The sequence below is a fragment of the Mesitornis unicolor genome, unplaced genomic scaffold (assembly GCF_000695765.1).
Source record: "Mesitornis unicolor isolate BGI_N332 unplaced genomic scaffold, ASM69576v1 scaffold50663, whole genome shotgun sequence".
Lineage (NCBI taxonomy): Eukaryota > Metazoa > Chordata > Aves > Mesitornithiformes > Mesitornithidae > Mesitornis > Mesitornis unicolor.
This window is the reverse complement of record NW_010177641.1, coordinates 1-15,354: the sequence shown is the minus strand read 5'-3', so window position 1 is coordinate 15,354 and position 15,354 is coordinate 1. Positions and strand designations below refer to the sequence as shown.

Here is a 15,354-nt window from a genome sequence, read left to right as displayed (position 1 = left end):
GAAAGGAAAATGCACAACTACATCTCAGCCCGGACCTCAGCTCAAAACAGATCAAGAAATTACCCCTACCTCTTCCCCAGCATAGATTTTAAACATTTAAAGTACAAACTCCCATGCTGCCTGAAAGGCATAAAGTTTATCCTTTTATTTGAGGCTTTGTCATTTGACCAGGGGAAGTAATCAGGACAAGGCTCTGGACCATGCTGCTCAAACCATGACAACAGACACACCAAAAATCCAAGCTGGCTGCATGAAGCAATTAAAGGAGTGTTTACTATTCCATGACAGTTAACATGTTGGACTGACCTTTCATTTACTGTTTAGTACTGAACATTAAGATGCAAAATTACTCATGCTTTGCATTTAGTACTGGCATCAAAACTAACAGCATCAGATAGCTATTCCCACAGCGAGACGCGCGTTCCCTCTGCCCAGCTGTGCATGTGCTTTTATAAGCACTGTACTTGATACTGAACATCATTTCCACAGGTTATATTCATCCCTTACCACTAGGAATTATTAGTAACACTGCTCGAAAATGTAAAAAGCACATGCAAAGTGTCCAAGGTGATGCAGCTGGTAAAATTACATCCCTTCCTTACATGCTGGGAGAGATAAAAAGGGAAGGCTGGGGTATGCCCATAGGTCCCCACAGCAGCTCCCAGCCAGATGGCGGAAGGGAAGTACGGGGGCTATGGCAGAAAAGTTTCTTTGTTTAATCCTCCTTCAAGCTACTTACAGCAGCCACCTTATAAAGGGAGGCACAAAATGCATTTCAAGAGCCTGGCAGCTTGGTGGTTGGAGTATTGACTCTAAAGTGGGCAAATTTTCCTTTGACACACTTGGGCTGAACTTGGGCAGGGAGGACCCGGAGTTTCCACTCTGCAGGGCAATGGTTTCCTGGAGAGGCTACAGATGAATGGGAGCAGTTAAACCTGCAGCAAAGCAGCTTTGCCAGTGTGCTTCTGGCTTATCTTAGTGCCACAACTAGGTAAAACTATAGTTATGTCTATCTTTGGCTGTAATTCCTCTGGTCAGACACTTGGCATGCCCCAGGGCACTCTACCTTGACAGCAGAGTTTGGGTTTTTGGGTTAAAGCTTGCCCCGTCCAACACAAACAGGGATCCTTTCCATCCACCCCCTGCGCTCTTTCCAGCTTTCGCCTGTGTTGCCGCTCTGCTGCGGGGACTACATGGCAAATACTGATGAACCTCTCCCCACCCCTCCTTCACCTCTGCCCGGAAGCTTTTTCATTACACATTTCTAAACCTCTATTTGTTACATCTGTTTTGAGACAGAGTGATGGGCACTATGAACTGTCAGACTGTGAATGCCAGAACATTCAATTCATATCCAGACCGGAACATTAATAAATAAAAATATATTAAGGGAATCCCTGCCATTTGTGTTTTTTTTCTTCATATTAATAAGTCCTATTTATATCTAAATCTCTTATTTTCTGCATTGCAACTGAAGTTATCTGGCTTATTTTCCCTCAGCTCAAATATTCCCATTACAGATTCAAAACGGCAAATTTTCAAAGGCTGTTCAGCATGCTAATTACAACAGAATCGCTGCCGATTTGATCTTGCCTGCCTCTTTTTTAGTATTTCCAGACAGGTGTTTTGTGCAACCAATATGCCAGCTCAATGGTCAAAATTATTACGAGATTGCTGATAGAAGGTAACTCACTGTATTTTAAAAATCAGCATTATTTCTTAAAGAAAGAAGAAACCTATCAAGGTTGTAATCGTATTTAATGTACATTTTGCTTTTAACAGCAATTTGCCAGTGTAAACAGCATAGACCTTACAATGCTTAATTAGTGAAGGTTATAGTGCTTATAAAGTTGTATCTAAAATATACCTTATTCATTCTCTATTGAGTAACATTTTTAAGACAGTCTAATGTTATAATTGCATGCTATAGAGTAGCAGCATGTTCACACCACTACAGTTAAGGCCGTGTCAGCATTCTCATCATGAACCTTTTTCAGGGTTTGAACGCACCAGCCATAAAATTACAATGCAGTTTGAAAAAATATGACATCCGGAGTGTGAATCTTGTATCGACTTCAGTCAAATAAGAATAAAAATAATAAAACAAATGTAATAAAGGCCTCCACCCACATTTATTTTGGATGATTGCTGCCTTTGCAAAACATGCTTAAAATTTCCAAAATGAAATTGAAATAAGGTAGTGGACAGCACAGTCCAATCGGCTTTAGATGAATCTGAGTGTAAAATGTTGTTAAGTGCGTGCCACAGATGCACAATAACCACTTCTCACATACTGCACATTGTAACATACACAAGGCTCCTTCTGTGCAAGTATTTAGAATGGCAGGTAAAAGCCACCAAGAGAAAAATAAAAACTACTCAGCTCCAGTGTACACACTTACAGGTGATGATGAAAGTAAATGGTCTATCAGGTCAGCACACTGGCTACTGAGGTACCATGTTATTCCCTACAGTTAGAATAAGAAATATCTGAAGTTTTATGCCTTTCGTGCCCTGGTAATTCAAGAGGGACTCATCACACTGCCCACCAAGCTGAAGCCATTTGTTTAAGTAAAGACGGTGGATAAAGCCAAACACTGTATGGAAAGCAACCCAAGAGCTTTTTCAGTGAAATGCCAGAGCCTGCCTAAGGAAACTCACCCTTAGTTCATGCCCTAACAATTTCTTGGTTTTATTAATAAAATGTTTCTTATTGCCATATAGTTTGATTAAAAGAAAATCTCTAGTCAGGGATCTACTTAAACGCCTTCTTCCTCTGCTTAAAGCAAAGCACATCTGTAAGTGCTTTCCTGAAACGTTCCCCAGTGAAAGCGTGCTTCAGGTGCTGAATTGTCATGAACTGTGATAAGCTGATGAAACTTTGTGGAGCTGCAGAATCAAGCTCTTCATACATCATTTGCTTATTTTTTTTTATTTTTACACTTCCCCATTCAAGAAATTTTCTTTTTGTGACCACCTCTTTCATTACAATGCTCTTGGAAGCACTCCGTTGCATACTTTTCAGACTTAAGAGATAAGCATGTAAGACTGAAAAAGAGTTGCCTATTTCAAGCTTCGTGTACAATGCATACACACATTTATTAATAAAAAAACTTGTCTAAACATCTATTTGTTCTTTGGACCAACTCCAGCCTCCCTAGGTGACTGTAACATGTCTTATAAACCTTTCATGGAAGATTTAAAAAATAGTACAAGACAAAAAAGGAAAACAAATACATTGAAACACCATCAACACAGAGACAGAAGGGGGAGACAAAACAGAGACACCCCGTGCCAAATTCACTGCTGGCACAGGTTAGCAGTGTCCTCTTGCAGCCTGCTTTCTGCCTTCGTGCACAAGCTCTTTCATCTCATGGTCTTAAAAGGGAGCTGCAAAGCCAAGAAGAAACTCCACATATGCCCCCAAATATGCGTCACACACTAAAATCCTTCTTCTTAAGGGAACCCATTAGCACACAGGCTATTTTAGCTCCTGTCCTCTCACTTTCTGTGCACAGGCACCTGTAAAACAGGGGCAACAGTATTTCTCTACCTCAGAAAATTGAGAGCAATTGCATTTATGATTGCCTGGACCATAGTCACAGCCATAAGGGCTACACGAGTACCTAAAATACAGCCTTGCCCCCTTCTGCTGATCCCTGCAAAGAGACCAGGTAGCAGACAAGAACTATCAAGAATAACATTGGTAATGGAGGGTTTTATGACACTATATGGTAGTGGCTGATTTAGTTCAGCAGAATTGAGTTTCACAATAAAAACTCCAAGATTTTTTTTTTATAAGGAATCAAGGCAAGTCAGCTTAAGGGATTGTACAAGAATGACCCAACTTGTATCCCGTTACTCAACACAACAAGTAGTTTTAGAATCTGTCCACATCTGATGATGGTCCACATAAATTCATATACGAACATGTATACTGGTAGTACCAGGTGAAAAAATAGCTAGTAATTCCCACCCTAGGTTTCCGTTCCTATATTCTGTGACACTGGGCATGTACCACAGACAAATGAAATGCTACGGCAATAACCCATACGATCTGTATTAAGTTTTCTTACCTGTGATGTAAGTAAGAGAATGATACAGTGTGTTAACAGGCAGAAATTGGTTACTTATTGCATCAAAGCTCACCTGTAACCTATTAATTTCCTAAAGGTGTTACAGGCTATGATCATGGAAAGAGAAGATCTCTACTCCTAAATCTGAATCCCTTGTCTTTCACTGAGCTGTTAAGAACAATTCCTCAAAACTTTCAGGATAAAGTGAAGCAGAAGTTTTAGCTACAGAAACATAGTGCAAAGGTTCAGTTTGGCACTGCAACATGGCAGACAGACAAGAACTTATGGTAAACCCAGTTTAGATTTGGAAAAAAGAATCCTATGATCGAACCAATATTGTCAAATGTATTGCATACTATTGTAACTTCACAGTAATCAAAATCAGACATCAAGGTTTCTATAGAAGCAGCAATCACAGATTGCAGTAAGTATATCACTCAAGGGAAAAAAAATTGCGTTTTGGCAATTTCATCGTCAAGTGTTCCTTATGCTCCTCCGACAGTCATTTGTCAGATATTTTCTTGTTTCAAAGGTGCATATTTTATTCCTCAGTCCTCGTGAGACTTCTCTGCAATGACTTTGCATTCATACTGCAAAAGAGAAGTTGACAAAATTAATAATATTAATTTACATAACTAATTTAAAAGACTGCTACGAGGGGGATTTTTCTACAAAATGGATGATAAAATAGCTTAGCTTACACTCCACCCAGGTCTGGTCTCCCTAAGTTCTGTGCACACACTGCTGGCTGCAATTTCTGTTTCCTTGAGCAGCAGAAAGAGCAGCTCAGACTTAGGGATCAACTGAATTCTCCTCCAACATGGGAGTTCTTATTCAGCTCCTGGTCCTGAAAGTATGCAACTGAGAACGTACAGAGCGAAGTCATATGCTATGCTCTGAATAACAGTACTAATGGCTCGCTAAATAGATGAAAAAGCAATGATTACTGATTTCTATTTTACCCCACATCCACAAGACAATTAGCTGGTTGGTATATATGAAGGAAGGAATGACATGTAGATTAAAACTTTTACTAAAAAAGTAAAAATCAACCCCCCCTCCAAACTTACCATTGCCAGCTGCCTGCCAATATTGCCCATAGTTATTCCACCAGCAAAAAATATACATGGCAACCAGGAACGAACATAAAGGAAATCTGGAGATGTATATCTGGAAAAAAACCCACACATTTTTGAGCTTGACATTATGCAATAGTCCTCTCTGTTATGTGGAGAGTCCTCCGATCGCATGAGATAAATCCACAAACATTACGACATTTCAACTCAAAAAGACAAATATTCTTTAATTTAATTACTTGCAGCAAGTAAGAAAGGAGGCTTCTTATTGATTATAATCCTATTTGTTCAACTAAAAAAAAGCACGTTACATTGTTGGTAAGGTAGCGATTTTATTGAAATAAGCAACTTCCAACTAAAAGTCTCACTTACAAACACATAAAAGCTGTTATGAACAGTCCAATTTATTTTGCATTCCAAAGTAAGTGCTGGCAGCTTTGGAAATCATGTCAAATTCTACCCCTTCAGTTATTCAGATTTTATGTTATAGCTTCAGGAGACTATCGCTTAACCTTAAAGGAGTAAATACTTACTGATAAACTCCATTGTAGACCAGAAGTTGTGACACCAATGTGGCCAGAAAAGCAATTCCTACTCCAAGACCAAAGCCACTTCGCGATCTATCGAACGTCCACCACAGTCCAATTGACAGGGCCGCTAACGTGAGAGACAACTGGATGTTGTTGGCAAAATCCACTTTCTGTGTTAACTGTTAAGGGTAAGCTTGGAAATACCATATACAAGTGTAAAGCAGGTTTTTTTCATTCTGTTTATCGTATTTTGGCACAACAGAAGAAAATACCATCAAAAAACAATACAGCACTAGCTGTATCAGCTATCACACTGCTATCAGGTATAAGGAAATAAGTCGATCTATCAGGAAATAAAAAACTTATGACACTACTTCACATTTATAAAGTCTTAGCACTGTACGTGAGCGAAGAGACTACATACCTACCAGACAATGCTGGTGTTTTATACAGACGTGCAATGCACATGTTACTGTTCAGAGTAAGGACATCTCATCCTTACCTGGCCCTTTGTTACACTAAGCACGAAATCTTAAATCTAGCATTAGACTCCTCCAAATAACAGGGAGTTACTGAAAAAGGTATTTGTTGCAATTTTGATTAATTTACATGCTAGCTTACATTCAGCAAAATATTAAAAATGTTAATGTTTTCTATAAAACTAAACATAAATAATATTGCCGTGAAAGTATTCATGTAAATCTACATTAAAAATCAGTTTTGTCAACTCTGGTAACAGTGTGAACTCACTCCAGATATCTTCATAGTGTTTCACATTCTTCTGAATGTTTTGGAAATACAAACTCATCCTCACTACTCCTGTCCAAAACAGATTGTTAAAAAGGAGGCTGTCAAGTTTCATAAGCCTGAAAGCAAATTTATGGCATGACAACGTAAAAACACTGCCCTATTTTCTCACAAAGACCTGGAGAGAGACCTAGAGGATGAGAAAGTTCAACTAACCAAAATAAGTAATTACAGGATAAAGATCAATAGCATCAGAAAAAAATGTCAAACGAGACCAGAAAACACACCAAATATGGCAACGTGCAGAACTGGTAATAAGGCGAAAAGAAAGCAGTCTGGAGAGCTGTCAAAGAGGAAATACAGACAGTACATTAATGATGTCCTGGAATATGTGTGTAACAGCTGTTAGAAAACTGTAAGAAGGTTTGCTGTAAATAATCTGACCCATCCAGAGAGAAACAGTCAGTTCTCTTAAAAGCAGGGAAGTTGCGTGTTCCTCTACAACAGGTACTGTCGAGGTTGGTGAGAACCACAGGACCACGCTACTGCGTCATCGGCAAGGAGAGCACGGTTTGTGAGGGAAGTGGGAACGACTGGACCTTGACAGCTCCAGCTCATCCAGCCACACTGGATAGGATGGCTGCTGGGAACAAAACCAGACAACACCAAAACCCATCTGAGGGGCCAAGCTGCCTCAGTGAGAATTCAGCCACCCCTCACATCTTTCACTTGTGCTCTTTTCCTGGAAACGAGGAAATTCGGTAGCACACAATCAGAACGTCTTAGCATGGTTACTGCAAACCACGTTGGAGCTAACACTGAAGGAAATGGGAGTTCCAGAGATGATCAACTTTCTTTCTAACTAGATTACAAGAACCCAATTGTCACAGACAGATCCAGGTTTTGCCTGACAGAGGCAGCGCTAGGCATGACTACACAAAACAACTGAGACTCACAGCACTGCCAATAAGGTGTGTCAGTCCCCACAAGAAACACCCTGTCACTGACCATGTCCCCAGCGGTTTCAGAGGGAAGGGATGCCAGTGTTGAGCACACTTGTGCAAGGATGTACCTGAATAGCTACACAGTTAGGTAGAGTATAATGTACCGCAACACACTGACTTGACTTCTAATTGGTCTTTCTGAACGACCACAGGAATGTTAACTGATCTCTCAGCATCGAGGCATCACTCGCAGAATGGGGTAACAACGCTCACTTGCTTTGTGTAGTCCTGGATATGACCTGGTCCTGAGTTTTCCCCATTCTTTGCAAGGTGCATGTGCTTCACTTATGACCACAAGACTGGGCTTCAACCTCTTAGTATGGTGTCAAAAGGTTACCAACCCTTGAAATGTCTTAAAGCACTTTTCCGTAACACCTATCACATAAATATTTTGCTACACTTACTTTAATTACTCAAAGAAAATAAAGACTACAAGTAAGACAAAGCCCAATATTGAGACATTTCTAATTAAAAGATTTTTCAGAACAAAGAGACATGAGACTTATCACCTCCAATACAGCTATGACAGTTTAACACTAACACATATTCTGCATTTCCCTTGCAAAAATGCTGCATGTTATATCTTTAACAACAATTCACCATGACTGACTATGTGAGCTTTGTTTTAGTGGAAACCCATTTGTTACCGTCAATTTCATTAGAACATAGGATACAGCGCTGGCATGATTTATTCCCACAAAGACAGCTACACATCGCATTACACTGGACCATTCTCTCTTAAATTTATGTGGCTCTCCCAGATGTCTGTCCATGCATGGGTACAATAACCCAATCACAGCTGTTGAGACAGGAAAGAAAAAAGGCCCAGAAGTTAAAGCAGTGGCAGTATTTAAATGAAATAAAGGCTATCTAGACTTTGACAATTATCGTAACTACCAAAGCAGATCTTTTAGGGATAAATAGTACAAAACATACACTGTAAAAGAATTTCAAACTATTTCATTATTTTAAGAAGCCATATAAAACTTCAGCAGCATCTGCAGCCACTGCAGTAGTAACCTGGCAGAAGCAGCAAAACAGAGATAATTGGAACTGAAGGCAGAGGATGAAAGAGCTCTGCACCCTCTCAAAATCGGCAGTCTCACACTGTAGTTCACAAAGGGCAGCAATGGCTTGCAGGCTGGCACTTTTGAAAATCCCACATATCAAACATACGTGTTTAAATAACTGCAAAACAAACACACCGCAGTAAGGGCAGAGTGTGGTTTATAACATCAGTATTTTGGGTTGTCTTTTGTTGTTTTTTTTTCTCCTTTTCCTCAGTGCTACTATAAAGGCTCACACAGAAGAGGGAAAGCCAAGAGCATACAGTAGCTGTTGGATACAGAAAGCAAACAGGACTTTCAAACCCCGAGAACTGCTATGCTCTTAGAACATTTCCTCATAAATGTGTTCTGTTCTGCAAGTGCAGCTGAAAAGACGGTCACCAAGACAGCTGAGGAGTAACACTGATGTTTAATGTTAAACTGGTGCTGTAGGAGGGGAGCAGAGCCTGAGTCATTGGTACAGACTCCAGTGCCCTAGTCAGGCGTGCTGCTGGAGGTATGATACAGCAAATGCTCTTTATTCTGCCAGAGAGAAAACTCATCTCCAGGACTGAGGAAAATAAATCACCAGCAAAGCTGGAGAGGAAAGAAAAGCCTTCCCTGAGCAATTTTCTTGCCAAAGGCACTGGGCCAAACTGACTAATAACAGTGACAGATGAAAGGACTTCTCTGAAAGTAGGCTCGATCACCACTGATTACAAATATGCAAAATACCTTTATTCTGTTCATAATAATAAACCATATTGCAGAAAAATGGTCGTGTCAATTCCACGAAGGCTGCGCAAGTATGAACGGTAAGAAAATGGGTGAATTATCAGCATTTACCACAGAGGTTCCCTGTATGTATGCTAGCAGAGAGGATAAAGAAAGAAAATGGAGAAGAAAAGACTGATAATGAAAAGAAAAAACTCAAATACCTCAACAGGCACCACTCCTGCTGGGAAAAGCCAATTAAGGCAGTATCTTTAAATCGGGAGGCTTCAAATCAAGAAGCACAAATACCTCACAGGTGACTGATTACACTTCACAAGCCATATCCAGTCTTTCCATCAAAACCACCAATCCATCAGAGCCAGAAAGGCCCACAGGTTTCTTCTGAAATGATGGCAAGACCTAACCTTCCCAACTTCCCCACAGCCTGCTGCAATGTTCTCAGGTGACCCGTGAGAGCAGGAGGTGCAGCCTGATGCAAAGAGCTGACAGTGCAAATGTTACAGTGAACACTGAAACCCTGAAGCGTTACTGCTGCAAGTTGGGATTCTGTCATTTCAACTCCCACTACTCCATATATAAAAGATCAAACCCTTAACCAGACAATTGTTAAGACAGTTTAAAGTATACAAGAAAAGTAAAGCAAATGTAGAATACAATCCAATAGCTATTTCACAATCTCGGCATGATAACAGAAAGAGGACTAAGACAACTAGCACACAAAGCAGGCATGTAACTGCCACTGTAATACACCAAATGCATTTCCAGAGTAGAACAAAACCGACATGTTCAGAGAAATATTCAGAGGGTTTCCCTTCAAATCAAGCTCCTCTGTGATATCTAGGGTGTAGTATTTCAACAAGGTATCAAAAAGAAAGCCATTAAACAACTAGGAAAATAATAGACTTAAATATTATCATTAACAAAACAGTGATGCCAACTCAAAAGCTACTTCATTGACTTAATACCTAGAAATGTGAACTTCTCAACCTTACTAAAACTAACCTCTAAGACAATACTGCCTTTACTGTAAAGGTTTGCTAAAGCAGAATCCTCCAGTACTGGCTGCTAAGAATATTCCCTCAGTAAAGAGTAAAACTGACCCATGGCACCAGTGATCTTCAAAGCCAAGTAGGAAGCCAAATTCCATCAGCCTTATAACATGGAATACACCTTGACACTTGAAGATGAAAGAAGAGGAAAATGGGGTATTTCTTACTACCTACAGAAAACACCTCATTTAAACTAGCTAAACATTCAAAAGCCTCAACTCCCTATGTGGTCACAGGAGAAACAGAACATGTTCACATCACCCAACTTGATACATGAATGTAACTGAGGAGCTCTGCTCTGCAATGTGCCTCTACACCTGCAAACTGCCTGCCTAGCCTCAAGTCCCTGAGACACAGCCAGGTCTCCCAGCCTTATGGAGCTAAAGAGATTCCTCAAACTGGAATGAAGAGCAAATGCAAAGCTGGACCACAAAAGGGAGCCTTTCTCAGGGTGGTTAGTTGTGCTCAAAACAAGGTACTGCATGCTGCACCATCTGGCACTTCCAGAGTATTTTCAGGGGCTGCCCGTAATGCAAGCCTCAAGGCTACAAGTGGCACCACCTTCTAAAGTCTGTTAGACTTGTACTCTAATGCAGCAGAAAAAGCAGAAGTTATGTTCTGCTAACAGTATTACAGTACAGGAAGTCAGCAGAATAACAGTTTCCGGACATGTGTATTTGTGTATACACAGGGAGGTTAGAAGGACAGTAATAGCTCAGAAAGGACAGTGATGCTACAAAAGAAATTTCTGTATCTTCCACACCTTCCACATAGTTTTTTATAACTATATAACTACTTGTCCCCCCTTTCATCTCCATGCCAGGCACACATACATGACTGAACTTACCTGACGCTGTGCCACAGCAAGGTGGTACCCACCAAGCTGAGGAGAAGATGCTTGTAATCACATCAGGGGGGAAGAGAGTAACGTTTCTCTGGATCTGAAGCAAGTTTAATACTAATGCAAGAAATACGCCAATAAAAAACAGCACTATACCACGAATTACCAAATTCATGCCACGACTGGTTACAGATGAAATGTATGGGCCACACTTTTTTGGTAAGGTTGGCATTGCATCATTTTCTGCCATGGCTTCTTATGTTCTCAGAGACGTCCACCAGGCTGACCGAGGAGGGTTCACTTGCAATTGGTACTTTGACTCTCCTCAGTTAGGAGATACCCAAACCCTGGAAAACAATTTTAAAAAAAAGTTAACAACTCAGATATAAGGAACATTAAATATATTTCTTTTAAATAAATTGGAGATTAGGTTAAAAATTATAGTTATTATATTTTTCTGAATTTTCTGAGTACGCAATTAGTCAATATGAGAGCAGAACCAACTTCAGCTGCAAAAATGCCTTACAAAGAAAACAAGTTTTACAAATAGCTTTGTCTGCTAGGAGATAGAGGAGGAGGAGAAAGCCTGTGGGATGGGACAGCTAGGAATGTGTAACCACAAAGAAGTGAAGAAACAAAACTGGTATCAGATGGAAGGAAGGCTTACTTCACAGTAACAACAAACTGTTTTTCTCTCCACCTTCAAGCACCAACTGGAGATTATGCAATTCAGAAGCAAGTAAACACAGCCCTTAGTTTCAAGTCAGTCATTGAGGTTCACAGATCTCTCTTCTTGAAGAGATGCCAGAAAACATTTCTCAACTGGAAAGTGAAATCTAAGAAATATTATTCAGGATGGAGCCAGAATTTCAGCAACCTGCAACACATCCATTTTCATAACCTCAGACAAGAGCAAACAACTGAGCAAAACAGAAAAGTAATCTTAATACAGAGAAATGTTTACCAATAACACACTTTTGGTGAAAACTGCCATGTATTATTACAAACCGTAACTGTAATCAGGCACAAAAGAACCTGAGAGTGAAGGGAAAAGGAGCTTCCCCTGCCCACATGCTAGGTAGCATCCTACACCAGCAACTCTGCCAGCACTACAGGAATGGCACGGTTCTCATCCCAATCACTTCTTTTAAAAAAACCTGTCCATCAAGAGTCCTGTTATACATGGATTCAGTGTCACATTCATGTATAACAACGATTTTGATCGACAGCTTAGCCACCTGGAACTTCAGAAAAAAAATCCCTAACATTGTTTTTAGATTTGAAACTGCCAACTGGTGGCAGCTTTTCTTAACTCTTACTTATGGCCACGTGAGCACAAGGGAAGCCAAACCAGCACATTCGTTCCCCTTCCACCCTGGCTTCAGCAGATCCCAGGGAAACTCTGAAGATGCAGTAGCAGCGCAGAGGACGCAGCATTCACTTTTGCTGACTGAAAGCCAAAAGGGAAGTTAAATATATCCAGGCTAGTTAAGATACTAGAAGTAACTGCACAGAAAACGTGATGTTATGCCATGGCATCCTCCATCACTCAGAAAAAGTTCCAAGAGGCAAATTGAAAGAAAAAAAAGTAGTTCTGATCACACAACTTCCTGCTGGCAGTTCAGGGAGGCAGCAGAGTCCTCCTAAGAATACAGGATCTCTTCTACATGGCTGATTCTCTATGTTATTTATAATTAAGAACACATCCTGGGGAGGAAAGAGGGCAACAACGGTGTCTGGCTTCTCAGTCAGCTTCCTGACTCACACTGAACACCGAGATGCCTGCAACAAGGCTGGCACTGGCACTGCAACTTCCCTCAAGCAAAAAGGAGGTGCTCCAGATTATTTTTATTGTCCCGTGGATGGGACAGCAGTGGAGTATGGGTAATACATTTAGCCTCCAGGAAAGAAAGCACGGAGTCACAAATAGACCACTGTTTCAGATGAGAGTCTCCCCTGTCACTGGGGGCTTTTCCCACCAGGTGATCATAGGAGTTTCCAGAATTTACAGGAAAGTCTTTGCAATAGACAGCACTGGAGACTGTAGATCCCAATCTAAACTGTTATGTCCCTTCTTAGCTTTAGCTTTTCTAGGAAAACACGCTAAACTCCAGACTCTCCACTTATTTCACCATCCCAGTGGCTCTTGGCACTTCCTGAAGTCTGCACATGCCTTTTTTTTAATGCATGACCAGAGCTGATGCACACAATCCCAGGTTTGCCTCTCACAGCACCATACAAGAAAGTTGATAATTTTGTGTCTCTCTAAATGAGCTCTTCTGCTGCATACTGAGGATCGCATGTTTCTTCTTTCACTGTCACAGAGCGGTTTGCTCCCATCCCATGATCCATTAGTACATTCAAGTCTCTCTTCTTCCCTGTTACTGAACGCCTTGTTCCTTGGTACCAGCTCCAAACCTCGTACGCTGAATTTCAGCCCACAGGTATTACTTACTCTGACACTCAACATCACTCCATTTTTCCTGTAGGATTTCTCAGTCCTCTTTGACCCTGCAGATGGTTCCCAGCTTTGGGTCATCAACAAACTTCATTACCGCATCCTATTTTGTGCACCAACGTCATCAGCTAAATACTGAGGGAGATCAGCCCAAGTCCCTGTATTTGATAAAATCTATTAATAATTTCCCCGCAGCCATTAATTCCACATTTTATACCACCTCTTGATATCTTCCTCTAACAAGACTCTGCTTCTTACAGTTCTTCAATTACAATAATCTCCAACTTAATTCAGAATAATCAACTGTCCCACGGGGCAATACTGACGTAAACACTGATCAGCTCTTACTTTTTTTCCTAGAAATGCTGATGATCAAATAGAAGTCCAATTTTATTCTGGCATAAACCAGTTTCAGAATATAAAACCTGCATGTACCTAACTTCCATTTATTGAATATAATTTATCATTTAAATATTATTAAATCATTCATCAAATACATGATACCTAACTGTGAAGGCTTATCAAAATGTAACAGGACTTTGCTACACAAGGAATCGCTCACTGCTTTCAAACAATCACTGCAGCTTCAATTCATTCAAGGCACCAGTAACAGGTTTTTACTAAGAGGTAAACAGCCTGACCACAGCAAGGGCACTTGGGTAGGTACACGTCAGTGAATGCTTATAACAAGTAATACAAGGTCCCAAATTAGCATGACGCAGTAGTTTCCGTCCTGGTTTCTCACCCTATGTATATTGTTCCTATTTGTTTTGTCCTAGTTTCCGAATTTTTGCTACTCGTTGGCTCTCAGACCTTCTGGCATGCCACAGACAGAGCAATGGGGGAATGGAGGAAGGTGACCAGCACTCACATAAAGATTCTTCAGTGCCTCGGACAGCCTGAGTTCATGACGCTCAGGCACAGCAAAGATATTTATTATCATCACCTTTCAGGAAAATGGGAATTAAGATCTCTTAAGAAGACATCACCTCCTTCTTCTGGGCTGGGAGGCGAGCATGCCTGCAGCCAGAGAAGATTATGTTTCTCTCCTTTTAAGCCTTGTATTTTACTTAGGGTTTCCGCTCAGATGGGAACGGTCCACATACTGAACCAACACAACTTCTGAGCCTTCGTCTCTTGGGAATGCATATTCAAAACTGTAATACCACACTGAAAGCTACACGCTTGGCACTGCCACAAAGTCTCAGCTGCACTTCCCCTCCTTGGTGGCACACAGCTTCAACCCCAGCTTTTTACCATGCGCGAGCATTACATACGATTCGCAAGGGAACTGCACGATGTCTGGCATTGTGCAAAAAGTTAACAAGTAAATTATCACCCTAGACGTTTTCAAAACACTTAGTCATTTAACTGTCTTCTACTGAGAAGATCCATCCAGCAAGTGCTCCCCAGCACGCTCCGCGCTCACGAAGCTCGCTTCAGCTGTGCGCGATTCACAACTTCTGACACAACACAGACACATTATGAACAACGCAGCATAGCGGGGACCAAGAAAGAGAAGATTTATTGAAGCAACACCACGCAGGAGATGGCAAAAACGGTGAAGTGACAAGAGACCATCTGTCTTCTGCAAGGCCACACCAAAAGCAAACCACCCCACTTCTCCGGGCACCACACAAGGCGACTCTCCTGGCCGGGTTGCTCCAGGTCCCCCGGGTCTAAAGAGTCCTGGGCATCTGACCCGTCACTTCAGGCCAGCGCTACCACGTCCAGCCCAGGCCGAGCCCGTTAAGCAACCTCCACGGAGGAGGCGCGGGCCCGAAGGCAGCCG

The 15,354-nt window shown here is 41.2% G+C and overlaps 1 protein-coding gene across 1 annotated transcript; it reads right to left on the bottom strand.

The window, feature by feature from the left end:
• Positions 1 to 4,108: 4,108 nt before the first annotated feature.
• Positions 4,109 to 11,455, bottom strand: INSIG2 (insulin induced gene 2). Its single transcript, XM_010182157.1, has 5 exons — positions 11,111 to 11,455; positions 8,108 to 8,232; positions 5,686 to 5,852; positions 5,147 to 5,246; positions 4,109 to 4,666 (listed from the first exon to the last, which is right to left on the bottom strand). Exons 1-5 carry the CDS (start codon positions 11,352 to 11,354, stop codon positions 4,625 to 4,627), a joined length of 678 nt encoding a protein of 225 aa, XP_010180459.1. The 5' UTR covers positions 11,355 to 11,455; the 3' UTR covers positions 4,109 to 4,624.
• Positions 11,456 to 15,354: the final 3,899 nt, after the last annotated feature.